This window comes from Macaca thibetana, chromosome X (genome assembly GCF_024542745.1).
Source record: "Macaca thibetana thibetana isolate TM-01 chromosome X, ASM2454274v1, whole genome shotgun sequence".
NCBI classification, from domain to species: Eukaryota; Metazoa; Chordata; class Mammalia; order Primates; family Cercopithecidae; genus Macaca; species Macaca thibetana.
Window position 1 is genome coordinate 75,347,669 of NC_065598.1, and position 27,779 is coordinate 75,375,447.

Sequence of the window (27,779 nt, forward strand, 5' to 3'; positions counted from 1 at the left end):
AGTGGGTGGACAGGAAGTGGAAGGTGGATTATAGCTCCAGATTCCTCTTAAGGAGTGCGGTATTTAATTCAATGTGAGAATTTTAGAGGTTTGTGTATTCAAGAATGCCCTAGGCAGAGATCATGCTCACCTTTACCTCTTCTATTGGCAGCTTTCTAGGGAACATTCTTGAGAATTTTCGCTTTGGTAACTGAATGCAAGTGAGAGGCTGTGAGAAAGGATCACCCTAAGACTCCGGTGGTCCACTATCTATGGAAGCAACTCGAGGGCTCCTAGCTTCAGCAAAGGACTCAATAGGCAAATAGGCTGTGTGTTATCATGAGCTCAAAGCTGAGTGCAACCACAGAAGACAATGAACTGTGGCCCTAGAAATAGAAAGAAGAATTTCTTTTCCTAAGTGTGAAGCTTTGCAGGCTCTACATGCAGCCAGTAGTGTAGCCCTGCATCATTAACGAGGGTGGGCGGGGGCGGAGAGAATGAAAGCAAAAGAGCACGCTGGCTGCCCCCTGGAAAACGGAAATGTTCAGTGTACACAGAGAGTGGCTTGCATATTTCACTCTGACATCTTACTACTATGTTCAACATGATAGTGGTTAGATATTCCTGATAATTTTTTTTTTCCTTTTGCTTTCATAATTTTTCTTTCGGCTTTCTTTTATTTTGTATTATTTTTACTTTTATTTATTTTCTTCCCTCCTTCCTTCTCTCCCGTATTTACTCCTTCCTTCCTTCCTTCCTTCCTTCCTTCCTTCCTTCCTTCCTTCCTTCCTTCCTTGCTTCCTTCCTTCCTTCCTTCCTTCCTTCCTCTCCTTTCTTTTTCTTTCTTTCTCTTTTTCTTCCTCTTTCTTCTCTTTCTTTCTTTCTTTCTTTCTTTCTTTCTTTGGCTAGTGAAGGAGAATTGGATTGGTCATTTTCAGAACAGGGAGCTTAAATTGATGCACAGATCAGTAGCATCCTTGTTGGAGTGGGCATCACATGAATTCTTTGGAGATCTCTGAAGAAAACAGAAAGAAACTGAAATGGTAGGTTCTAATTATTTATGCATAATTAGCTCTCATCTGTGCATTTTTCCCTTAATATCTAGAACTGGACTCTTCACACAAAGATCTGTATAACTTGTCAAGTCTAAGGATGGTTATGGATATAATGAACTTGGACCATCCTTAAATGTCATTTCCTTGGTATTTGAAGAAACAAAAACAAGTGTATGATGGGCTGCCAGAGGAGGGAGGCAACTTTAAACTTGGGAAAATTTAAGTTTGACATGGAGATATTTTTAATAATGTGTTTAGCTCAATTGATATTGAATAAAATAGTCCTATGAACATTGGCGATTTAACCCATTTGTATTAAGTAGAGTTGCTTACATAAAGGTGCAGGATAATTTTTATCTACTCTTTGCTATAACTCTTTGGGGGTGCTATTTTTATCTGCTGCATAATTAAACTGGTTAACTTTGTGTCCTTTTCAAAATGAATGATTATTTGAAAAATGAGAGATATAATATTTCAGGACCTTAGCTAATATAAATGCATGTTCCTATCAGCTTGTGTAAGTTACTTATTTTCACTGTAAAAGTTAATTGTTGTAATTAATGATAGATATAAAGATTCTGCTTTCAAACACGTTTAAGAAAACGTGTTTATAATGAGAGAAAGGGGAAATAAGAAAGATAACAGGCACAGTTGCTCTGTTTTTCATAGATAAGCTCTATCTACAAAAGTAAGTAATCAGCACATTAAAAAATCAACAACGGTTAAAATGATTTTGAATTTAATTTACATTTCTAGATACTCAAAAATGACTTTGACAAAATGTAAGTGAAATTATTTCCTTGTTTGCATGTTGTCTCCTTTTTGTGCTCCAAGAGGAAATGTTTAGGACGGTGCCTTTGGACTTTAAACCCTATGATGACACTATAAATGGTGTGTAACTGCTAGGAGCCGCATTCAGAGACTAAAAGAAAAAAGTGATGAATTCCTATGTGAGAGAGAGATAGAAATGAGGAGGGATGTGTTACAACATGACCCATGATTAAATCTCAAATAACTTTCCTGCTCCATCCTCTCCTGTCAACAGTAATGTACATGGACTTTATTTTATACTGCTCAAAATTTTTCATAAAAGAAAAAGTTATAATTTTATTCAATAAGCAGAACTATATGCTTTAGAGAGCTTAGGATCATTCAGCAAAGAGTATTTCATTTTTCCTTTAGCTTCTGTAAATATCAGATATAAACACAAAAACATTAAACTTATAGAGAGGATTAAAGTTCTTCCACCCAGGGCAAGATTATACCAGTCACACTAGCAAACATTTGGGTATGCCAAGAAGTTTGTGTTCAAGGAGGATATACTTTTAATTACAGATAATGTGCTTTGCACTTGTGAACACGTGTACTGCTCTACTTTGCTATATGTTTGTAATAATATGTGTATGAGACAGGAACTATCTAGTGTATCTATTTTGTTGGGGCCAGATTAATATGATGCCGAATAATGTAAAGATGAATAAACACAAAGCGAGTCATAGACTGCTCCCAATATCTCACTGAATTTCACCCGAAGACCCCTAGGAATGAATGCACTTCATTATGGCCCTTTGTACTAGGTAACTGAAAGGAAGAGGACAAAGAAACATACCTGCATTCTGCTCATAGATACTTTGGCACCAATGAGCTACCCAGAACCAAAAAGGGAAGTAAACTCCTTTTCCTGATTTCCACCCAATCTTGATAAAAGTGGGGCACAGTAGGTGCCTCTTCCCTTGCCCATTAAAGTGACTCCCCACCCAAAACCTTCTTTGTATGCTATAGGTCTCAAGAATCAGTCTCCAGATCCCTAGTCAGAGAATAAGAAATTGTCAGAAACAGATTCAGCTCTGGTCACTTTCAGAGCAATGGCAAACATCTGAGACTTTTATGCTTTGGGAAGTAAAGTAAGTTTATAGTGTACATTGTGCAGCTGGAAAAAATGAGACTCATAGAGGTGAAGTGACTGGGTCAAGTACCACTGTGTGTCTGTGACAGAGACAAAGGTAGAATCCAGGTCTCTTCATACCTTGTCCAGTGCTCTGTTCATTTCTCCTTGCTGACTATCAAGGTTTATGGATTAAGAGACATGCATTATTCATTGGGAAATATTAAAAGATTTCATTTTGAGAGCATTCAAGAATCTCTCAATATCAGGCACACTTCAGGTTTCCCCCAAAGGCCCTAATATTGTAACAGACCTTGAGTTGCTGGGCTTTACCACTGTTTCCTTCCAATAATAGGAAAGAGTTTTTCCTACTGTGCTCATAGAAAACAAAACAAAACAAAACAAAAACAAACAAAGAAAAATCAAAGTGCAAATTGATGCTAGATGCTGTAATACAAGATTAAGAAAGACCTGGCCATATACTAGAAGTGTATGTGCTGTATTGAGTGTCAGAGCAACAATGCAGCCAGTTCATTGGACAAGAGAGAGTATCCAGGAGGTCCTGAGGTGTAGGAGATTCCAGATTTGAGAAAGGAGTGAAGATTTTAGGGTATCTTGTCTGACAGAAACAGGCACATACGGTTGATCAACTAAGGTGAGAGCATGAGGAAGATAAATACATACAGTATGTTATAGTATGTGAATCCTGAAAAGGAATGCAGTAATTAGTGGCTTGAATATTACTAATGTTTGTCATATAACAAAGAGCTATCTGAGATCTGAAAATTAAAGTGGGTTCTTCTGGTATAGTCTTGGAAAGATTAACAAAGAGTGTGTTCCAGAGGCATCACTTTACTTTGCAGCAACAGCTGCATTAGCAGCAGCCAGAGATCAAGATGCAGACAGAGCTCCTGACAAATAATCAGATATGCAAGATATTAGCCAAAATCAAGTCTGTATAGACTCTGGAAACTTGGTTATGGGTCAAGAAGTTCACTAAATTTAGTTATCTAGTGAGGAAACTAAAATTTAACCATTATCAGGTTCAATTATGTGGGTCATGCAAAAGCATGACTTGTTCCCACCGTGGGAGCCAGGGTTGCCAATTCAGACTCAGTTGTGTCTTGGATAGCACAAATACTACCTCACTGGAAACCTAAAATATATGCAAATGTCTCACCAAGTCAAAAATGCCCATCAACTCCTTTCCTACTTCCTGACATAATATTTGTTTCTTTAAAAAGCTTTTACAAAATGTCACGCTACTTAGGGCAGAAAATAAGATTTTATCTACATTCTCAGCAATGATGAAAGGCTTTAATATTGTTATTATTATTTAGCTAAAAATTTTTTCAGCTTTACTTGGCAGATGAGATTCAAATATTTCTTATAAGTCAATCACATGTTACCAGATATTTCTTATAAATAAATGACTTTTTTTTGAGACAGGGTTTCACCCTACTACCTTGGCTGAAATGCAATGGCGTGATCACAGCTCACTGCAGACTTGATCCCCTAGGGCTCAGATGACTCTCCTACCTCAGCCTCCCAAAGAGCTGGGACTATAGATACGCACCACCATGCAAGGCTACTTTTTGCACTTTCTTTGTGGAGACAGGGTTTTGACTTGTCTGGAACTCCTGGCCTTGAGCAATCTCCCAATCTTGGCCTCCCAAAGTTCTGGGGTTACAAGTATGAGCCCCTGCACTTGGCCCCAGTGACGTATTTCTGTATGATAAAATAATTCTAACAACTTAAGTAAAGGATGACGGTGATGAAATCCTTTACTGTTCAAAGTATTTAATCTATTTTAGGTAATGCTGATGACCTACAAGTTACTTCTTCTTTAAAACTAAAAGTGTGTTATTTTAGGTGTCTACTCTATTTGAAGTGTCAGGCCAAATGGTGTGCTGAAAAATGAATAACATGTGGAAGATAGACTGATTTATTATTTCTCAGGTACGTTTTTACAATTAAATATTATAAGCAAAATATATTCTGAGACGAAAAAGCCCACAGAGTCTATTTTTTAAAATTTGCATTTTATTTTAATCTATAGTTTCATGGCCCCTATTAATTTTCATACTGAAGGACTTACTCCTTTAATTTTCTAAAGAAATATTTCTTTAACTTTTTTTTCCCACATCCTTATAACAATAGCATTCTGCTTCTGTGTTCTTTGGCCCAGTTTTTATTGGGATCTGTTTTTATTTTTACCTTTTTTCCCCCTTTATGTTTATACCTTCTAATTATAAATTACCTGCTAACTTCTCTCTCTTCTAAGAAAGTTAGGGCTAAAACTACGTAGTTCTGATTTTGTAATACTTCATAAAACTAACTCAATTTAACAAAGCAAAGTTCAGTGATTTGACCTAGCATTAGTCTCTCTGAAGAAGAACTATTGACCGTAGAAATAGAGTTTTGTATCAAAAGCAGTCACAGTGCATATGAAGACATCTGGTATAGTAATACCTTTCTCTCTGAAATGCTATGACTTTTAAAAGTTTATTAGGGTTAAAAAAAATAATTCTACTTAGTTGAAGCAGAGTATGAATGTAACAGACTAGACTGTAAACTGGTTGGTCTAGATAATCCATCCGGTTTATTTAGGGAAGGCAGATTTGTGGCCCAAGTTATCCTGAGTGAGTGATCATATATTGGATTTGGGGATACCCAATTTTGCTCTGACATCTTGCTGAAAGGCTTTTTTGTTTATAGAGAATAGATTAAACCTCCCTCAGTTTTTTTTTTTTTTTTTTTTTTTTCCAGGAAGTTTGGTTAAGTAAACCCTATGAGGGCATTCTGTAATCTGCAGAGAGAAAAGGGCTGTTTTTCAGAATAGAGACTATAACCTGGATTATATTTGATGTATAATTACTTGTTAACGACTGCTTTAGTCCTAAGTTACAGTTTTAAGAATTTTACATTAAGAAATATTATCTTTGTGTCTGTTTGGGTCTTTTCCAGGGGAACATTTACTCAGAAACTTTAAAACCAACTGATCTCTGGGAATCATTAAATTTGAAAATATCTGTGACATAGTCCAATAGAGAAAAATTATTAAAGTTGATCACCCCAGGTTATAAGTTATTCCTTGACTGGTACTTGGGCCAAACATTAATGGCCAGAGTGAAACTATAGGCTAAATCAATATCTGAAGAATATGGGCATGGTGGTTAATCAGGCTGGCTCCTCCTCAAATGCTGTGGAACCTCTGTTGTATGGGCTTCTTGAACACAATACATAGAGATGCAATCTTCTCTTCATAATTTTCATTTAGTGACACACTTGGACACTCATTGGAAAAATTTTGGACACACAATAGAAATGAAAATCGATAGTAAATCACCCAAATATAGACCCTCTAAAGACTGTATGATGTTGCTTTGAAAATTTTAAATTTAATCTATTTAACATTTGCATGCTTTAACCCACTTGTCATATTGGGTCAAATAATATGAAATACTTCTAAGAAGTGGTGATCAGTTCTTTATATTTTCCTGCAAAATTTCAGCACATTAATTAAAAAGAATTGATTTGGTTTCGTATCTAAAAATTTGTTTTAAAAATAAAAATTTAATTTCATACAACCCTTTCCTGAGTGAGGAATTACATTTAGATTGTAATAATTTATTGTAGAATGAAAATTAGGTTTGGTTAGCTCAGTCTCACTCATAAGCGTAATGGCTTTATTTTCTTCATGGGGAATTCTGAGTCTTTGGCCTTTTTCTATTCCCGTATCTCTGGGAGTTCAGTCTAGTTTCTTTAGCAAAGGGAAAATAATAGTTTTCAAATATGATTTTGGATTTTGGACGTACATGTATGTGTTCCCAGAGCCTTCTCACAGCTCCATACATGAGTTTCAAGGCAGGTCCAAAGTCTCATCATGAACTAAGGGTCAACATCAGATTCAAACCATCCTTGATACAGATTTTTTTTCCTGTAGAGCTTATACTCTATTCTAAATCAGGTATATTTTTAGTAATAACTCTAGAAAAAGCTATAAAATATCTAAGCAGCTACTCAGAAACTAAGATTTAGCAGGTTTTTTGAGCTTATCTACTACTGGCTCTTTTATTTTTAGTGTCCTATCATCAAAAGTAATATATATTTTTAAAATTGTACACTTATGATATGCTAAGCATTGGGCAAGATGCCTTACATCATTTTGACAACAACTATATTTTCTCCACTTTAAAGATTAAGAAACTAATGTTCAAGAAATTACATAACTTGTCCAATGATATGCAACTGTTTTTTCAACACCACTTTATTGAGGTATGATTAGCATATAAAAAGTTGTGTATATTTAATATATATAACTTGGTAAGTTTGGAGATAAATATATACCTGGGAAACCACCACCACAATCTATGCGATAAACATACCTATCTTGGTTGAGTTTCAAACCCAATTCTGTTGATTGTCAAAGCTCTTTCTTTATATTATGCTGTCTCTATATGATAAAGCTATAACTCACTATCTTGTCCCTTTCCACTTGAGAATCAAGAGAGGTGGTAATAGAAGAATTCAGGATGTACCCATTTCAAAACAGGCTGTCATTTTATTGAATTTAGGCTAGGTGAACAAGGAAAAGGAGGCACGGAATAGGGAATGAAATGAATAAAATTGAGAATTGTAAAAAGCAAAAATTAAATGTTTTATTTGTCTTCAACCATTCTTTATGATGTGTTTTCTATTTTTACGAGATATAACCACTGCGTCTTAAACTTACTTACTTGAGGAGGATAAGCTAACACAAATTAATTCTGATTATACAAAAGAGATTTAGGAAGAAGGTGTGTGACTTCATGGAACTTTTTGCCTTAAACAGAATCACCATTCATCTACACTTAAGCTGACATAATGGAAAAAGAAAATCATATTAGAATTTTTGCTTTATTCTGTGTAATCTAATTTATGGCATGCTAAGGTTTAAGAGCAAAGGTTCTGAACTCCAGATATAAGCCTGTGTTAGAAATTAGAACACAATGTGTGGTTTTAGATGCAAGTTAGTATCAACAAAAGGAAAGGGCTCAAAAAATTGTACACAGAGGCTCTCCTAAACAGTTCTGCAGCAATAGATTAATTTATGTGTTTACTTGTTTGCTGGCTTCCTAGTGCATTCTATATTGGCTATAAGGAATTCGAATTTGGGGGAAAACATGGGATCCTTCATATGCAAATCAAGTTTACACATCAACCATCAGAAAGAGGATAGAATTATTTTTATATTTGTGAGTAAGCTTTTTCCTTACGATCAAGGACTTGGAGTTATACGACACCTGTTCTTGTTTCAGAGCATACTCTGTGTCTATGTTACAGAGAGAATTAACTGGAATCTAATCGCATACTTAAGTTTAGGAGCTCAGTGTGGTAACCATCTGATCCAGTGAGTTATCGAATCTTGAGTTAAAAGAACAAAAACACAATAACAAAGTTTTAGTCTTGTCTGTCTCCTGATAATGCTAATTATTTCCCAACATATTCTCTTGCTCTCTACACACTCGCCTCCTCTGTCTGTGCTCCCTATCCAAGAGGAAATAGAGGAAGAACCTTGGGACATCAATTTCTAAACTCTCTTCTAAATTATGCTTTCAGCAGGCACCAATCACAAGCTTGAACTCATGCTCCTTTGGGACTGATTAGAGGTATATCCTGAACAAGGCACTAAGCTCCCTCATTTTTCAGTTTCTCTATCTGAGAAAATGGTATAATTGAGGACACTTCTCTCTTAAGGGTATGGATCACCATGTAGATACTGAACAGGGACTTTGTATTTCTTTTGCCAGAGCTCCTCTGTGCAATTTGCAAAATACCTTGTGCTAATGGATTGAAATCACTCTAGGAACATTGAGTTGTACTTGCCTTTCACCTGACAAATTTCCCTTTGCACATGTCAGCATTATGCCTGGGTAAGCTTGCAGATTGAAGTGCTTATGAGGAGCAAAATAGTTCTAAGGCTTGCAGCTGAATAAATGAGAAATAGAGGCATAACTTTTATGGATCAGTGAATTGCTGTTTTTAGAAATGCTGTATGGAATAGTCCAACCACTTTAAGGTATGTTGTATGTTTCTACTCTAAATATATGGCAACTTTCTACAAGCTTAACATTTGACCTGCCCAATCTAGCAATTGATTTTACACATCTCTCTTTTTTTTTCTGTTGTGTCACTTCTGCCAGATTTTCCAGGGCGGGGGCCATGTCTCATTTCTTGTTATCTTCTGTGATATATAGCATGATTACTTGATTTACAGCAAGGTCTTGTTCATCTCATCACTCCATTCTTTTGTCCTAGCTTGATAGTTTAGCAAACTGCAGCAGCAGGAAATGGGCCACAGAGTAAAAATAACATTTGTCTTATTTTAGTCACTTTCTTCCAGTCTTGAATGCCAACAGAAATGAATGAACTCAATGTAAAGAGAATATCTTTGTTTCTGCATGGGGTAAGGTAGAATTAGAGAGAGAGAGATGGGGAACGGACAGGAATAGGTTGTGGTTTCTTCTGCATACAGTTAAGAATATTGGTTTCTATACCATTGTAGAAAAAAAACAAAGGGACACTTGTTGCTGGTGATTTGTACACTGGTATTTGACGTAAAAAATTGACAGTCTTTAACAACATAAAGGTTACATTTAGATAGTCTGACCATATGAAGGAAAGAGAAATAGCTACACACATAGTATAGAATGTGTAGTAGGGAGGAAGTGTGATGTGAGGAAATGAACAAAAGCGTTTTGAATTAAAACTTAGGTTCTAGTTCTGATTGTGCCATTAAGTTGTTATATAACTCAGGATGAGTTTTACTTTCTTTGGGCCTCAGCTGCCTTGTTTGTATAAAGCAGAGCATTCATAGAACTTAATACAAAATTAGTGAAGGTTTAATCAAGATTAATAAAGTCTAATTTTTATTTAAAATGCTGAATCAGTTCTTCCAGAAAATGAGAAAATATTATAAGGCTCATTAATCGTTATCTACATCACCATTGAACTTATCAATGGATACGACATGCTACCCAAGGTGCTCATTAAATATGCACTGACTGAACTTGTTTAATTACTCCATATATAGGCTGTTGAAAAGGCTCCAGTGTATGATATGAGGGATTCAAGCTGACTATAACCTCTCCCCTACTCTCCTTTCATGCTACTGTGCTCCATTTGGTCTAGAACTGCAATGGTACCTATGTTTTTATTTAAGAAAGGCTGCTAGGAAAATTCCTACACACTCCCTGTGAATGTCCTGGATACTATTTTCCAGTTCTGTCTCATTAATGTATTAGCTTAAATCCACTTATCACATCTCAATAGTTTTAAGCATAAAAGTAGAAACACTTGCTATAAGGGATATTTTGATGGGAAGTAGTCCGTGAGAGGAACAAATCTGTGCCAACTAGAAAAGCCTGCTTACGACTATGGGTCTTGGATTGGATATAGAGCCCAGGCAGTTAAAGTTGTGGTGTGATGATTCAGTCAGGCCTGAAGGATAATGCACTGGGGAGGAAGAACACAGGGTTTCTTTGCATCTTCCCCAATATTAATCAAGAATTGGGTCCATCTGTCTAATCAACCTTTCTACTAGACTTAGACTATAAAAGTGCAAAGTAACCTTAGGGATAATCTAGTAGCTCCCTCATTCCACAGATGAAATACCGAGATCAAGAGATAGAAGGGACATTCCCAAGGTCATACCACTAATTAGTGATAAGATCAAGACTAAAAGGTAGGTGTCATATGTCTCTGATTAGTGCTCTTTTCTATACACCCTGTTTCTCTCAGCCTAAATCACCTATCTTGGGATTTGTAAAAGCTTGCAAGTAAAGCAGATTAGTTTTAAAGTATACGGCTATCCTGGAAAAAAAAATAATGAAGTGACTCTCTAAAACAAAATCCATTCTTTGATATCTTAACTGACTCCTGTTCATAAAGTATAACAAATCAAATGATTAAAAATTAAAAAGTACCTAAGAATATTCGCTATTTCAATAAAATCTGCTTCTAGCCAGCTACGTTTGTCTGGTGTTTATGATTAATCTATGATCCTGCTCAGTCACTAAACTCTGTCCCTGCAGACTATTACTCTAGTTTGATCTCAAATATCTGACACACTAAAGTGGTGCTTGAGCTGTTCTGGTTCTGTCTTCACAAACAACAAACTATCAGCAAGGAATATAACTTTGTCACTTTAACTTACGGCCTAGGTTTTCTTTCCTAGTCCCCATGATAAGCTGCTTTGGATTCTTGGGCCTCTGGACCTGCCTTTTGGTTTCCCATCTTCTACTTGGTCTGTTTCTCCCACTCTGTTACCCTCTCTCAAAGACAAAAATAATTTAAAATTAACTTTACTGTGTGTTAAATCCTGATCACTATTTTTTCCTCCTCTATTAAAAAAAATTTATTAAGGTGTTTTAATGTGTCTAGTACTCTACTTACTAGGTGCTAGAGGAAAGAAGAAAAGGATACGTAGTATTTATTGAGCACTTGTTATGTGCCAAACCCGGACTTATTGGTTTTTACTTATGATATCTCTTGTAATCTTAACAATGTTCCCCAGGAGTAGGCATTATTATTTTGTTCATTTTACATGAGGCAGAAACAGAAAGAGAGAGAGAGAAAAACAGAACGATTGGTTGAAGATTACTCAAATGAAGCTGGCATTAGAACGCAAGTCTCTTTCAAAGGATTCCTTCAAAAGTTATCATTCTAAATAAAAATCATCGTGTTAAAAGGATTAACTTGAAGCAAATTTGTGTAGGTGGAAAATATTGCATTGGATGCCTTCCCTCTGTCTTTCCTGCCTTCTTCTTCTCCTTCCCTTTGCAAGATCCTTTGCTAACCCTTATGATCTGGCATCTCAAGTAATCCTACTATGTCACCCACCTAAAACTGTCCCACTCTATGTTCCTTTAATTCATTCTACCAAGTAAAATGTATTCTTTGTATTTCATTTCTTCCACTTTCTAAAGGAAAATCTAGCTTAGCTGATTGATTACAGTTAATAGTCTAATACATAATCCCTTCTTGCAGTATTTTCACTTTATCAGTAGATTTCTGGACACATAGTTTCTTAAAGGATTGAATCTATAATGGGACATTTCTGGCAAGATGACAAGCTTCAGCAAGTGATCATTAGGTAAAGCAGAGCAGAGGAAGCTGGGGTATGGTTTTTGGTGTCCCTAAATCACTGTACACAAGAAACTATCTACAAGAATTTTAAGGGTACATGTAAGACAGCTTTGTGTAGAAATTAATTTGTCTCCTAGCATCAGCTGTGCTGACAACCACTGGCCAGCTGGATCTCCCTCCACATGTACTTAATAATCAATGAAACAGTTGTGGTCATGCCAACTATTTAGAAAAGATCACTAACTGAGAAAAAGACAGCTTTTACACTTCAACTTTATTATGAGTTTAACAAGAGGCTGTGTGATTTTTCTAACATAGTTCACCATAGTTAAGGGCTCCTTGTGACCAGGAAGTGACACATGAACCCTTCCACTGACATTCCTACCTTCGCTCACTCTTTCCAAAAGCTGCCATGTCAAAAAGAGATGCCAACTGCTAAAGGGATTCTCACTCACTCTACTTCACTACCACTAATGACTAAGTGTAACTCAATATACTCTCCTTTTCCTGTGGTAATTGATTTTTGAGATCTCAGCATCCACTTGCTGAAATTTCCCAGCCCTCTCTGAGCGTCTTCTCCATGCTGCACCTGACCGTTGCTTTTCTATGTCTTTTAAGGCATGAATGAATTAATCGAGCCAGATTCTCCAATGCTTCGTCAGGAGACCCTATTGCTCTGATTAAGAAGTTCCATCAGCACCGAAGGAAACAGCAGGTAGTCAAATATGATCTTGACTTCTATTTCGGCATCTTTCCTAAAATAATACTGTTTTACCCTGTGGGTCCTGGACAGATAATTAGAGCCTTTGCTAGCCACATGTTGCACATTTGCTGGTCTACTTGATAGATTACCATTACCAGGCAATATCCTGGTTCTAGCAATCAAGATGTACACTCTTACAGAACATGAAAAGCTGTAGTTTCTGAAGTATTTGATAAAATGTGGCATTCTTTTCAATAGTGCTCTGCTGAGTCTTTTTTGCCTGAGACAAAGAAAAAATACTCAGTCATACTGATCCTGTCTTTATTTACTATCTTGACATTTTGTTTACTGTGAATATTTCTATCCATTTCAATTTAAAAAATACTGCATTGAAATACTATTTCTCTTCATCACTGAGTTATTTTTCAACCCCTTAAATTTTGTGTCCAAGGAAAGTGCCTCACTCATCTAACACTAGTCCTGGCGCTGATTTTTATGGGCTGTTTGACCTACTTTTTAGCTTCAAAAGGTGATTTGGGAAACTAGGGTACACAGTGTTTATTCCCATTTTGAAAGTAAGTCTATGCACAGATTAAATACATGCTTTCAATGTTAAACTTATATAATATAATCTCACTCAGCACACACTGGCCACTCTACATGCATACAATATTATAATATGTGTGTATGTTGAGAAAGCTGATGCTGTTTGTGGACAAGAAAAATTACAGTAGCCATAGGTGAATCACTTGAATGTTTGGCAAATTTCTATTCATTGATTGGTAAGTATTAGGTTAGGGGCAGATTTGGAAGATGCAGATTTCAGAGCAGCAAGTGTTTATGCTGTTTGCTTTTTAGTTCTTTGTCTGGAATCTCTTTTTAGAAGAAGTGTATTGCCCAAGCACAAACCTTTATATCTAATCATTGTAAAGGAACATGTCTAATGCTTGAGCTTAGTTTGAAAAATCATGAACAAATGACTGTACAGTTCACCTAAACATGGGGGAAAAAACACCCCAATCATTGTAGCATTATGTTATAGTTCAAACCAGGAGGTAAGAGTTCTAACAGCTAATAAAACTCCTGTAGTGCACATATCCCCTTCATGATTTATACAAGTATTTAATATTAGTTTGATGTAAAAATAATTGTGGTTTTTGCAGTTAATATAGGTAACGGCAAAAATCGCAATTACTTTTGCACCAAACTAATATATGGGTTTATGGGTATCTGGAAGCCAAATTAAAGCGGCCCCATTTTTTTCCTTTTCTTTTTTTTTTCTTTTTTTTTTGTTTTTTCGTTTAGGCCACCCCATTATTTCTTTCTAGTGAGACTTTCTCATGAAAGGGAAATGAACCTCTGTTCAAGACCAATTGAGCCCTTTCCCCTGATGTAATCAGGATGAGTACAGTTGAAAGCTCAGTGAGACAGGGATAAAAAAGTAGGCACCTGTCTGAAGCATATTGTTTGTAACATCCATATATTAATATATTAGTGATTCATGTTAGGTAGGGTAGCCTACACAGACAGTGACATATTTCGTTTCTTTTTTTTTTTTTTTCTGAGACAGAGTCTTGCTCTGTCGCCAGGCTGGCCAGGCTGGAGTGCAGTGGCACAATCTCGGCTCACTGCAACCTCCACCTCCTGGATTCAAACGATTCTCCTGCCTCAGCTTCCTGAGTAGCTGGGACTACAGGCATGTGCCACCACGCCCAGTTAATTTTTGTATTTTAAGTAGAGATGGGGTTTCACCATGTTGGCCAGGATGGTCTCGATCTCTTGACCTCGTGATCCGCCCACCTCAGACTCCCCAAGTGCTGAGATTACAGGCGTAAGCCACTGCTCCCAGCCGACAGTGGCATATTTCTATTGTTAAAAGTTAATGAGTACAAAAAAAAAAAGTTAGGGTGAATAAGACCTACTATTTGATAGCACAGCAGGGTGTCTATGATCAATTGTACATTATAAAGTAATGTAAAGACTGCAACTAGATTGTTTGTAACTCCAAGGATACGTGCTCAAGGGGATGAAAACTCCATTCTCCATGATGTGCTTATTTCATATTGCATACCTGTATGAAAATATCTCATGTATCCCACAAATATGTATGCCTACTATGTACCCAGAAAAATGTTTAAAGATTCAACATAGGAAAAAGTAATAATCTATTGGCTAAAATGAAGTACTATACCTCTGTTGGAGGTATTAACAGGAGAAATTGCCGGTTCATCTTTCCAATCCTGTTATGATACAAAATTCAAATTAACTGGGGGAAATTCAAGTGCATTTCCATTTATTAATAGACATGAAAATCCCTAATCAAGGTATGAAGTCTAGTTACAGAAAGAGAGAGTAAAAGAGAGAGACCCAACCACTACTACAACCAAACAAAAACCAAAACAAACCAAAACAGCAAAACATTTATTCATAGATGTATAAAGATATTCATGAAAATTTATTAAATTATTTTTTCCTAGATACCTTAGATAGCATTCAACCTTTGGCCACAACATTTGTGTATGCACACAGTTATCTTCCACTGCATAAAATGCTAAGAATTTGTTTACTTTATATATTTATATAGTACTTACTATAGAGCTTTATAAATATTAACTCATTAAATATTCATAGAGGTAGGTACTATTATCATCTCACTTAACAGATGAGGCAACTGAGGCACAGAAATATTTAAATAACCTGCCCAAAGCCTCACAACTAAGAAGTGGCAGAGACAAGGTTTGAATCCAGTAAGACTGGCTCCAGAGTCCATGCTCTTCTTGCCTACTGTAAATCATGCCTTATTATTTATCAAATATTTGGATATTATATAATATTATATACCCATACATATGAAGAAATGTATATGGCATGGAGAACCAAGGCTATTTAAAACCCAGAAGTAAAATGACAAAATATTAGAGCTAAAATTCCCTTTAAAAGTTATCGGTTTAACATGCTTATTTTAGAGAAGAAATGGGGACCCACAGAAATTAAGTTACTCTCCCAGGGTCACACAGGCATTCAATTGCAGAGGTAGAATAAGAATTCAAGACTTCTCATTCTCAGTCTATGACTAATTTAAGTAAAAACCACAACTTATACTTTCAAATAAATGTCATCATTTTGAAGGTGACTTCACAAGGCTGTATGCTTATCTTAATGATGCTATATTTCACCAAATATTCTCATACTCTTTGAAATTGTCTTTGGAATTAGTTTGATCTAATCAAGAAAAAATGAGTCTTTAAACAATGTCGTCATATCATGCTTTTGAATAAAAATGACATTTTTTCTACTTGATCTCTAACTTCACTGTTCAGACTGGCTATTAATGGCTTTTGATTGTTTCCCAATAATTTACCTACCCTTAAAAATCAAAGATTTGTCACCCATAAAATTATTCTAAAGAATATGATGCATGTTCTGAGTGTAATTCTAAAAGAGAATTCCAAAAATTGAAATACGCATATAGACCTTCACAGTGACAGGTTTGGAGAGACAAACTCATTTGGATTCCTGATTTTAAAAAAATTTATTATTTAAAGAAAACATTATCACTGTGGGGAATCCCATGTCCTAAAAGTTTGAACTCACTTATGAAGTATAGAAAGTACTAACTGTGTGTGGTGTGTAGGATGTGTTTCTTGGGTAACTTTTCTCAGATTTAGAGGTTCCAAATGAAGATTACTACTCATCCTCTCAGGCAAAAGAGATTTCATGAAGATGTATACCTTGGTGTGGTATATAGAATGTGATGATAGCATACCTACAGAGGTTTTGAGAGTTAAATAATTCAGGTAAGTAGAGCAAGAAAATAGGCAAAGCACAAGTTAAATCAGACTAATATTATGGAGAAGGTCAGACAAACTCAGTAGAAGTCTAAATAGAAGGCATTGAAGAGAGAAGGGAGGAATTAAAGAATACTTCAGAGTTGAAACATTGAGCTATTGGTGTTATCAGTGATGTTCCTAATGTTGGGAAGGGCAGGGAAATAGAAGTGTCCCAGTTTTAGATAAATTTCCACTTAAGATTGCTAGCTATTTGTTTTAACCTTCCTTGATCCTATCTGGAAAAGCTTGTCTAAATGACAGATAGATAGCTAAGTAGGTAAGTAGACTAGAGGCCTATCACAGAACAAATGATGAAAGTATATAACCACTTGATGGTTATTTTAAAATAAAAATAACCAGAAAGTGCATATTTGTAATTAAACTGTTACTGATACAATCGCTGAAACAAACAATTGGGTTTCTGAACGTCAGAGTTATGTTTCTAATCTCTTTGCACCTGACAAATACTCATGTTGTTAGGTACGCCAAAGGGACATCTGAACTCAGGCTCTTTGCCATAGCTTAGAGGTAAACATCATTCCCCTAAAACTTGTTTAAATTTTACAAAAGAAACAGGCAAAAAATACATTGAACTTGATTTAAATAAATTTCAAGAATTGGCTAGTTGCTTAGTTTTCACTCTAATGAAATAAAATCATTAAAAAGCAACCAAATATTGCAAATAACATCATTAACAATTATTTTATTTATGGTCATAAGTTATGGTTTAGAAATACTTTCTCTGTTTAGATTTTCACACCATATATTTAAGGGAAGGAAGTTAGATATAAGTAAATAGCAAGCCAATGCTTAACCTACATATAAAGTCACCCTAGCCCAAATTAATTCCATAGGGCCACTGGTGTTCAGGAATCTAGCCTTATTCTCTGAGTGAATAATGATGTAGGGGATAAACAATTAGCCTGTGGCACAAATAAAAGGGAGCAAACCAGCAGGTACATTTAATTTTAAAAATATTATTTTTTTCTAAACTGCAGGTTTTGGAGGCCAGTGTCTGTTCAACTTTTTTGGAGGGTACTTGCCAAGTCCTTTAGCTATGGTGGGCAGGGACTTGTCATTTCCTGCCATATGAAGGCAGCAAGCTATGACAGGGAAAATAAAAATAGCACTACATTGCCACAAAGAAGTGTGGTCTACTCCATTTTGGTGCATGTGTGTGGAGAGGAGGTGATGCTTTTTTTTTTTTTTTTTTTTTAACTGACTTGCTTTCGTTTTTACTTTCTTTGATTGTAATCCGATGTGGCTGCATAAATGTATCTCCACAAGAGTTGAGATTTTTAAATGAGGCAATAACTGTGTTTTGAGTTGTGTACTCTGCCTTAGCTCATGGATTGCAGATAAAGATGGTAATTTTCTAGCTGGAAGATTTTTTTAAAGGTTAAATGGACGTGAAGCTAGAGGGGTCATTGTTGCTGCAAAGGAGGTGGTTTATTTTGCTTGTTACTAAAGTTATTTCAGTTTGCTTCACAAACACTTAAATGAACACATTGTGATTATTTGGGGGAAACCATGCAGGAAATCCTAATCAGTTCAATGGGCAATGTTCAAAGCAGTTATTTTTATCCATTGGCAGGTGACCAGTAAGGAAGAGCAAATTTCCCGGCAGATAAGCTTGAGAGGAGAGGAGAGACAAGCGTGTAAAGACAAAAAATCTGAATGCAATTATCAGTTTAAAAAAAAGTTTTTAAAAAAATGACTTTGGGATTTTCAAATGTAAATGTTTTTCAGTGGCCAATATCATTAAATAAAACAATAGCTAACAATTACTAAATATGCCTTTAGATTTTATAACTTGAATGGCCTTTAAGTGCTCTACTGCAAAGATGATACAGAACTGGACAATTTAAAATAATGATTCTGTAAACATGCAGATGTAGTATCTGTTTAACAGGTGTTTCTTAAAGATCTACTAATGGGCATTTAGTAAAGAACTATTCTAATTGTTACAAGGAATGCATAAATTAATAGGACAGTGTTCCTACTCTCAAAGAGGTTACAATCTCGTGGTTGTATAGACAACTATCTACATCATTAAAGAGATTGAACCATATCAGGCTATGGCACAGGTACATGCAAGATGCTATGGGAATTTAAAGGAAGAAGGGCCAATTCCAATGTAAATGATTCAAGGAAGATTTATGGGAAGAAATTAGATAATCAAAATATCTCCTATTAGATAATCAAAATTTTCCCACCCATCAAGGTGATAAAGTGTTGCTGGGAAGCTGGAAAATAAGGATGTTCAAGTTAAAGTCAGACAGTCAGACAGAGACATTGAGGTACATGCTGTATGCTAGAACAGTGTGGCATGGTGGAAGCCTAGGGCATTTGAAAAGGTGTAATAATAAATCAGGCTATAAGGCAGAACAGGCTTAGAATGTTAGATTTTTTAGGCCATTGTAGTGTGGACACTTGAAAGATTTTACACAACTTAATAAGATAGTTCAACCTGTATCTGATAAAGGCAATTGCAGAAATATGTCAGTCTAAAATAAGAAAATCTTGCTATTTAACGTATTAAAAAGTAAGTGGGGCGATTGCTCTTGTCAAAATTTTATAAAAAGAGAAAACGTGAATTTGTTTTTGCCTTCTGAAATACTGCTGAGTATTACTGATATTATGCTAAAAAGGTACAGAAAGTTTACTTTTGCCAGCAGGATATTTACTAGTCTATTACTTTTAGGTAGGAGACAACACTGTGTCCTTTGAGTTAATCCAGAATGGAGGTCCATTGTCTTTCTGCAAGAACATCTGGAAAGATTGGGAAGAAGGGATTTTTCTCAGTTTCCGAGATACTTTTTAACTAAAACTGTAGACTACAAGAAAAGAAGAGATAATATATTTCTGTTTTTAAAGCCAAAAAACAAAAGCAGACAACATTGACCTGCCAGTCCTCCTTCATTAGATCCCAACATCAAATTGTATTACTTTTTATCCTATGAAATAAGGAGTCTCCAAAAATGAACCAAATATTGCAAATAATGTAAATTACTGAAAATTTATTTAGTAACAGAATATTGTGCAGCGGACACAAATACATACCATTCCATTCAAATATTGTCCATACATTAAGCTCTAGGGCCCCACATGATCTCAGGCAAGACTTGGGATGAAGTCTGCTATCATTTAGGACACTTTATACATCTCGTACAGGAGAGCAAAATGTGTGGGCCTTTGTGAATCTAGTACCTAAAAGATTATTGTGGGAAGAACAGAGGGAGTCATATGAAATAGTCCCATATGAATGGTTTTCACCACTCCCTTCCAATCAATATATATGATGCTATCTGAGAAAAATGTGACAACAGTTCTAATGAGGACCTACATTATTATTTGATTTTGATATTTCATACTTGGAGCATCCTTATTATAGACTTGTAGTAGAGTGAGCTCCAAATGAATATGTTATTACCTGGGCACTTGGATCATGGGTACAATAGATTTACCACAAGTCTTTAAGGTTAATCTAGGAATCTCTCCCCGCCCCCACCACACCCCTATACCTTCCTTTGGAGATAGTTCCAGGGTACCTCCTACTACTCTAACATTTTACAATTATAGCTCTGTTCTCAACTGTAGTAGCTTACAAAAGAAAAAGACCATGTAGGAGATGCATTAGAAATTATGTGTCACCTTCTGCTTCCACCAAAGCCAGGTGGCTTGTGCCAGACATAGAGTTGTCATCACTGGTGGAAGATTACTTAAAGACTCCAGACATCTTTATTTTTAATGACAATCCAGTGTTACTAATCAAAAGGATAGTTCTGAGAGCCACAAGTTGCCAAAATGTTTGGTTTGTTTCTACTAATCAGGAGGGTTATGACACGGGAAGGAGAAATATAGGCCCACAATACTGCTTCCTTGCATGTCGTTACTGCTCAATGACAAAGGAGGCTTATTTTCTGAATTGAGGGATAAAGTGAATTCTTCCAAAGTCTTGCCTAATTGATGTTAGGAAAAATCAATTTTTTGATTTTTCAATCAAAAGTATAGGAAAAATGGTAGAAAATTGAGAAACAACGAACCATAATCCTGTTTAGTAGGAGTAGGAGAGGAAACATGCTACCAAGATCCAGAAAATTAATACAAGTCTAGCAAAAGATAAAACTGTGCCACTAAGGGAGGCTTATTTTCAATCATCTGTAATAATAGTGGTCAATGTTTTGCACCTCTCATCCATACCTTCCTCAAAACTTAATCTAAGGACAGAATCTAGTGTCTGTCATTTAAAATGTAAGAATGAGATACCCGTATTTTAAATTAATTGTGTAGTTATTGATATACAAAATGTTTCATGGGCATATTTTTGTGTGTTTTCTGAAAGCTCTGTGTGCACTTTATAGAGTAATTACTGAGAGGCCAACAATTCGTTTTTGTCACTTGTATTTTAATATCTAAATTTTAAAATTTTAAATCATTTTAATTAGGATTATTTCTAAAAGTTTCTGAAAACCCTAATGTCTGCTTAGAGACTTCTGTATTTTTTTTTTGTTCTTTAAAATGAAATTTTAAATAATATATTGGATAATATATTGTGAAGAAAATGACTCCCAAATATAAGTAAAGAACAAGTAAACGAGGAGGAATAAAACGAAGCACTAAGACAAAAAGAAACAAAAAGCTGATATAGTAACTGAGCACAGAGGCCAAGGATGCAAAAGCTCTGGGATCTACTGGGATATATTGTACATGCTCCAGAAATTCTTAGTTTGTGTGAAGCACTGACATTTCCAGGGAAAGCTTGCCAGGTTTAAGTTCCTGGGCCCCATCTTTAAAGGTGTGAGTCTGGCATTTGCAACCTAAACTCTCTAGGACAAAAGGCTTATCCTCAAGCAAAAAGGAAATTGGGCCCAAACCAAGTAGGAAAGAATGTTTACCCTCCTTCTTCTTAAAATAAGGATTTTCAGTCCCTTAAAATCACACCATATGGGGTAGCTACCTATACCAACAATTCTGGCCAGAGCCTGGAGTGAGACCTTGATAACTGGTTTCATTTTCCATTCCATGCTTGGTCTTTCTACCAGACCCCATAAGGTTGGTTTACTCCTCCCTTTTCACAGGCTATTAATCGTGTGGAATAGTGGATAGGGCACACTCTCAAGGAGAAAATTGCAAGAGGACTGCAAAAAAGTGAAAGGGGCCAGAAGAATCTGATTATCTTGGACCTTAGTTTATTTTATGTAAGCTTGGAAGCCCATAACTTTCCTTTAAAAATCCTGTTTCTTGTCCAAATGTTCATGTTTTCTCTGAGACACAAGGTGAACATTCAGAAAAGCTGGAGGAAAATCCCCACAGCCCTGTCAGCACGGAGAACAGGAAACATACAGCTTTCCCACTGTAACATATTAACTTGTGATCTTCTCATCACTTCAACTAAGTGGAAATATTTGAAATTTAATGTGTAAAATGGAACTTTGTAAAATTGTGACTTGTCTCTTAAGAGCTGGAGTATACACACCTGGAGTACTAAAAACAGAAGACACTGATAGCCAGCCAGATATTTGGCTACATGTAATCCTAAACTGTCTGCTCAGTGTTTCATAGTATCCATCATAAGTGATTTAATATTTTCACTAGTCTTTTAACGGTGTATAGATAAACAAGGTTTGCGAACCACTATGAATCACAAGTTAAACAGTAGTCAACAAAATGGGGCTGTATAATATTGTTTGCAAAAGACCATAGTATGTATAGACTTAAAGGGATCTTTTTCTTTCTTTCTTTCTTTCTTTTCTTTCTTTCTTTTTTTTTTTTTTTTTTGAAATGAGTCTCGCTCTGTTGCCAGGCTGGAGTGCAGTGGCTCGATCTCAGCTCATTGAAATCTCTGCCTCCCGGGTTCAAGCGATTCTCCTGCTTCAGTGTCCCAAGTAGCTGGGATTACAGGCACGCGCCACCACACCCAGTTAATTTTTGTATTTTTAGTAGAGACGGGGTTTCACCACGTTGGCCAGGATGGTCTCTATCCTGATCCTGTGATCCGCCAGATGCGGCCTCCCAAAGTGCTGGGATTACAGGTGTGAGCCACTGTGCCCAGCCTAAAGGGTTTTTCTTATTACATTAGGCTCTGGTTTAGATCTAAACTTAGACCTAAATTTAGTTGAATCTAATTGAGTTTCTTCTACATGTAAAGTAGCTGTGCACTTTGGAGGTGAAAGATTATAATGGTCATGAAAACACTGTCTTTGCTGGCAAGCTGCTCACAATTTTGTGGAATGAATAAGAAAGGGACATATTTCTGACACAAAGTGCTTTGGGAGTTCACAGGTAGATATGATCACAACTAGGCAAGATATCACAAAAGTCTCATGAAGAAGGCAACATTTTAAGATAGTGGCCTTGGAGGACAGACAGGATTTCAACAGGTAAGGATGGTATAGAGCAATTTAAGCAGAGAGAAAGTCAAAAACACAGGCAATGAAGATAGGAAAACAGCGAATTCCCGCAAAAACTTCAGTTTGGTTATGTAGCTTAACAAAATAACTGAACTGGTTTTGGTATTGCCCTTTATCACTCAATGAAGATTCTCGGATTTTAAGGCTGTCCAATTTGGTTATCTGTGACGCTTGTTAAAATGTAGATCCTTTGGCTCTACTCTTTGACAAATAAGATTCAGTCGTCCATCTGGGAATGCACATCTTTAATAAGCACTCCAGTTAGCCTAGGTGCCAAATGTTGAAAAACCCTGCCTAAGTAAAAGGGAAAGAATAAAAATAGACCCTGAGAGGTAAAAGCAGTGTAAGAATACACAGCCTAACTTTTTTTTCTTTTTTTCCCAATGGATGGTAGGGGCAGGGAAGCGAATAGTAGCTAAAGGTCTTGTTAATTTTCGTACAGGTTGAATAGCCTGTGGGGTCCTCAATACCAGTTGGTTTCCCTATTCTCCAGAATATGAAATGATCACAAATTAAGATATATGAGAAAAGGCAATATGACTGGTGATGTAAGGCTGAGTAATAACCTTCTTGCTGTCTCCAAGTAATTAAAAGAGTACTTCTCAGAGCAGAGACACAGAATGCAGTCTGATTAAGAGGAAATGGTTTTCAGATCTCAGCAGAGAAATTTAGACTTAGCTAAGTAAAATAACTTCCTGGCAAAAAGGCAATGTTCACAATAACTGTATTGTCTGTCTACACATATGTGTTTCCTCTCTTCATGAAATTGACCTGGGGGAACTTGTAGATGTTGAAGCTAAGATAAATTGGGAGCCTGGTTTGAAGTGACATCCAGGAGCACCTCTCTTTAAAACTGATTTTTTTAAAAAAAGTGATAGAATACTCAGTAGGGCAAAACTGGTGAATTTCCTAGGAGAAGTAACTAGGCAAATACTTTTGAAAGCATTTTATTACTTTGAAGATTTTCAAAAATAAAAATGAAGCCCTGAGATTTGCCTGTGTGCTGATCAGAATTAGGAGGAAATTGTTCTGTTCTCTTCTGTCCAGAACTTGTGATTACTCACGTGTCATAATGGTACAATTTCCTCTGATATACGTGCACAGAGCTATTCAGTTTCACATCATTTGCAGTCACTTGCAGCACACTAGGTCTGCTTTTTCTGGGCTTAATAAAGTGTGCACCTAACCAGACTGTAATATAAAGTTGAATTTTGAGCAAGTGGTTGCTTGTTACCTGTGATGGGATGGTTTCTGGACAGGGCTTCACAACCTAAAATGTAAACAAAATGTGCTGTTTCACTTACCATGAAATTGAAGTAAAATAACAATAATAATTTGTTCGGGGGCTCAATGAAGCACACTTCAAACCACATGGATTTGATCATTCAAAGCAGGATGTTTCATAATTCCCATTTCATTTTTGTTCTTCCCACACATATCTTTAAAGTTAGTTAAGTCCTCCTAGATTTCAGTAGCCTTGAGGCAACTATCCAGTCACCTAAGCTAAACTTTATTTACCTCAGAACAAGGGTCATAGACCCAACTGAGTCAACTTTCTATGGATTTTGATTCTCTGTTCTGGGGCTATATCTGCTGTCTCAGGTAATTAAGAGGTGACTAAATGACTCCAGTAAATGGGATTATTTAAAGAGAAGCTGGTTGTCCACTTATTTTTAGACATATAGAAATGATTTTGATCAAATGATGGTTCAAGGACAAATGCTGGGCTCGCTATATCAAAACCAAATGGAGAGCTTTGAAAAGATACAAATGGCATACTGTACCCCACGAGTACTCAATCAGAATCTCTGGAGGAAACACCCAGAAGCTTTTATTTTATTTTTTAACCTTCCCCAGATGATTCAGATAATCAGTAAGATTAGTAAAGCAGTAATCCAAATCATAGTTTCTCAAATGTTAACACGCAGAAGAATCATCTGAGTTCATTGTTAAAACACAGATCTTGAGGCATCAGGTCCAGGGTGACGCTTGAGATTTTGAATTTGTAACAAGCTCCCAAGTGTCATTCGTTCATGTATTTTGATTTATATTACTAATATAAATTAATTTATATTTATATAAATTATATATATATATTTATATAAAACAAGGGGCTAGATTACTTCTCATGTTCTTTCAAGCTATATTTTTCTGTGATTATAAAGTGCCTTGTAGAAACTGCACCATATACCCTTCCCTTACATAAGAATTTTTCATTCAAACTAGAATATTTTTCTGAACATAGGCTTTTCTATTTTTTCAAAGCTGGGCCAGGAAATAATTGACTTATTTTATTTTGCTTGCAGCTCTGCCTTTGTTTCCTACTTTTTAGATTTTGACATATAGCTGAAAAAGTCCCAGAAAGCTGATCTTTCCAAGTTAATCATCCCTGAAGAGTGGCGGACTCATTGTGCACTAAAGCAATCCTTTCTTCTATGTGAGCCAAAAAAAGAAAAACGGCCTGCCAGACACCTGTAAAGAGAAGGCTATCATCATATAGGAATTTGAGGAACTGCTATATGGTACATTCCTTTTCCAAATGGGAGAGAATCAGCTCTCATGATGTCCCAGAGGGCCTTAAAATAAACAAGAGGGAAATTGTAACAGCTTGTCATCTGTGCTTGTACACTAGACTTTCATGTAGTTACTCTAGAGAAATCTAAATAAAAAATGCAGATAGTTCTTTGAAAAATCCTTGAATAATATGTAGAGACTCAGGCTGACGTGGTAAAAAAAAAAAGGAAGGTTATTTTATACTTGGTATCTCCAACCCACTGGCAAGCAATCTTTTGGAAGGAACAGCAGTTGATTGTGAATTTAGGTTTTGAACCACCATTAGGCAAAGATAGTTTCTCTAGAGAGAATCATGCCTGCTAATTACACATGTACCGGGCCAGATGGAGACAATACAGATTTTCGTTACTTTATTTATGCAGTGACATACACTGTCATTCTTGTGCCAGGTCTCATAGGGAATATATTAGCCCTGTGGGTATTCTATGGTTATATGAAAGAAACAAAACGAGCTGTGATATTTATGATAAACTTAGCCATTGCTGACTTACTACAAGTTCTTTCCTTGCCACTGAGGATCTTTTACTACTTGAATCATGACTGGCCATTTGGGCCTGGTCTCTGCATGTTCTGTTTCTACCTGAAGTATGTCAACATGTATGCAAGCATCTACTTCTTGGTCTGCATCAGTGTGCGACGATTTTGGTTTCTCATGTATCCCTTTCGCTTCCATGACTGCAAACAGAAATATGACCTGTACATCAGCATTGCTGGCTGGCTGATCATCTGCCTTGCATGTGTACTCTTCCCACTCCTCAGAACCAGTGATGATACCCCTGGCAATAGGACCAAATGCTTTGTGGATCTTCCTACCAGGAATGTCAACCTGGCCCAGTCCGTTGTTATGATGACCATTGGCGAGTTGATTGGGTTTGTAACTCCGCTTCTGATTGTCCTGTATTGTACCTGGAAGACGGTTTTATCACTGCAAGATAAATATCCCATGGCCCAAGATCTTGGAGAGAAACAGAAAGCCTTGAAGATGATTCTAACCTGTGCGGGGGTATTCCTAATTTGCTTTGCACCTTATCATTTCAGTTTTCCTTTAGATTTCCTGGTGAAGTCCAATGAAATTAAAAGCTGCCTAGCCAGAAGGGTGATTCTAATATTTCATTCTGTGGCATTGTGTCTTGCTAGTCTGAATTCGTGTCTTGACCCAGTCATATACTACTTTTCCACTAATGAGTTCCGAAGACGGCTTTCAAGACAAGATTTGCATGACAGCATCCAACTCCATGCAAAATCCTTTGTGAGTAACCATACAGCTTCCACTGTGACAACTGAATTATGCTAAAAGAAAAACCAAGGTGAATATGACCTGAAATGCAAGTACCTCAGAACATATCTGCAATACCCAAGCCACGGGGAAGAACTCACAAAAAAACACAGCTTTTCAGTTCTGCTCTATTTTACTGCTGTGGGGAATTCACTTCTTCAAAGCAGGACCTATGTGGAGCATTATGATCCACCATTATTGATGTTGACATATCCATGTAGTAATTTTTCATCAAGTCTGTAAATCTTAAAATATCAAATTTCTGTGACATCCTACAAACATATGCTCTCAACTCTAGTCAGTACTTTTACCTGTGACCCTCAGGCACAAAAAGAGTATTAGCTTGGAGCCACCATAAGCATTCAGTTTTGTTACAGCAGATACTGAGTCTTTATATTCAGAGGAGATGTAGGTGTCTTTTTATATTAGTAATCACAGTTTACATGCCTTTTTCGTATGTTTGGTTATATTTTAGTGGGATAGATGATATATTACCCTGTGTAAAGAAAATGTTGTAAACATAAGATCATTTTTATCTCTCAAGTGTGATTCCGTTTCAGAGTTTGAAAACTAAAATAGCTGTTTTCTTCATTTTTGTGTCAACATGAAACATTATTTGTCACACCCGTTCACAGAATGAAAATCTGAACTCAGGCCTCTGACATATTTAAACTAAGAACAATATACATATTTACCTATGATAACCCTCTGTGACTATAAAAGATGCCGTGTTGCATCTACCTAGGACAGGTAGTTTGTCAAAGTCCACACAAGGTGACTCAAATGGCCTCTAAGCCCAGGAGAAAGCAGAAAGGTGACAATCACAGTTCTGGCTCTCTTACACTTTTTCTAAAGAACATTTCTGGAGATGTATGGACCTGCCTAGTAGAGGAAGTTTTTAATCATGCTTCTAGAGATACATTGAGGTAATGTTG

At 36.2% G+C, this 27,779-nt stretch overlaps 1 protein-coding gene across 1 annotated transcript; it reads left to right on the forward strand.

Moving 5' to 3' along the window:
- Positions 1-350: 350 nt before the first annotated feature.
- Positions 351-27,435, forward strand: GPR174 (G protein-coupled receptor 174). The gene is made up of 3 exons (XM_050776393.1): positions 351-1,022; positions 12,667-12,763; positions 25,301-27,435. Exon 3 carries the CDS (start codon positions 25,861-25,863, stop codon positions 26,860-26,862), a length of 1,002 nt encoding a protein of 333 aa, XP_050632350.1. The 5' UTR covers positions 351-1,022; positions 12,667-12,763; positions 25,301-25,860; the 3' UTR covers positions 26,863-27,435.
- The last annotated feature ends 344 nt before the right edge of the window (positions 27,436-27,779 follow it).

Bases quoted from the DNA above. Each gene is read 5' to 3' on its own strand.
- GPR174 (XM_050776393.1), top strand. From the start codon at position 25,861: ATGCCTGCTAATTACACATGTACCGGGCCAGATGGAGACAATACAGAT.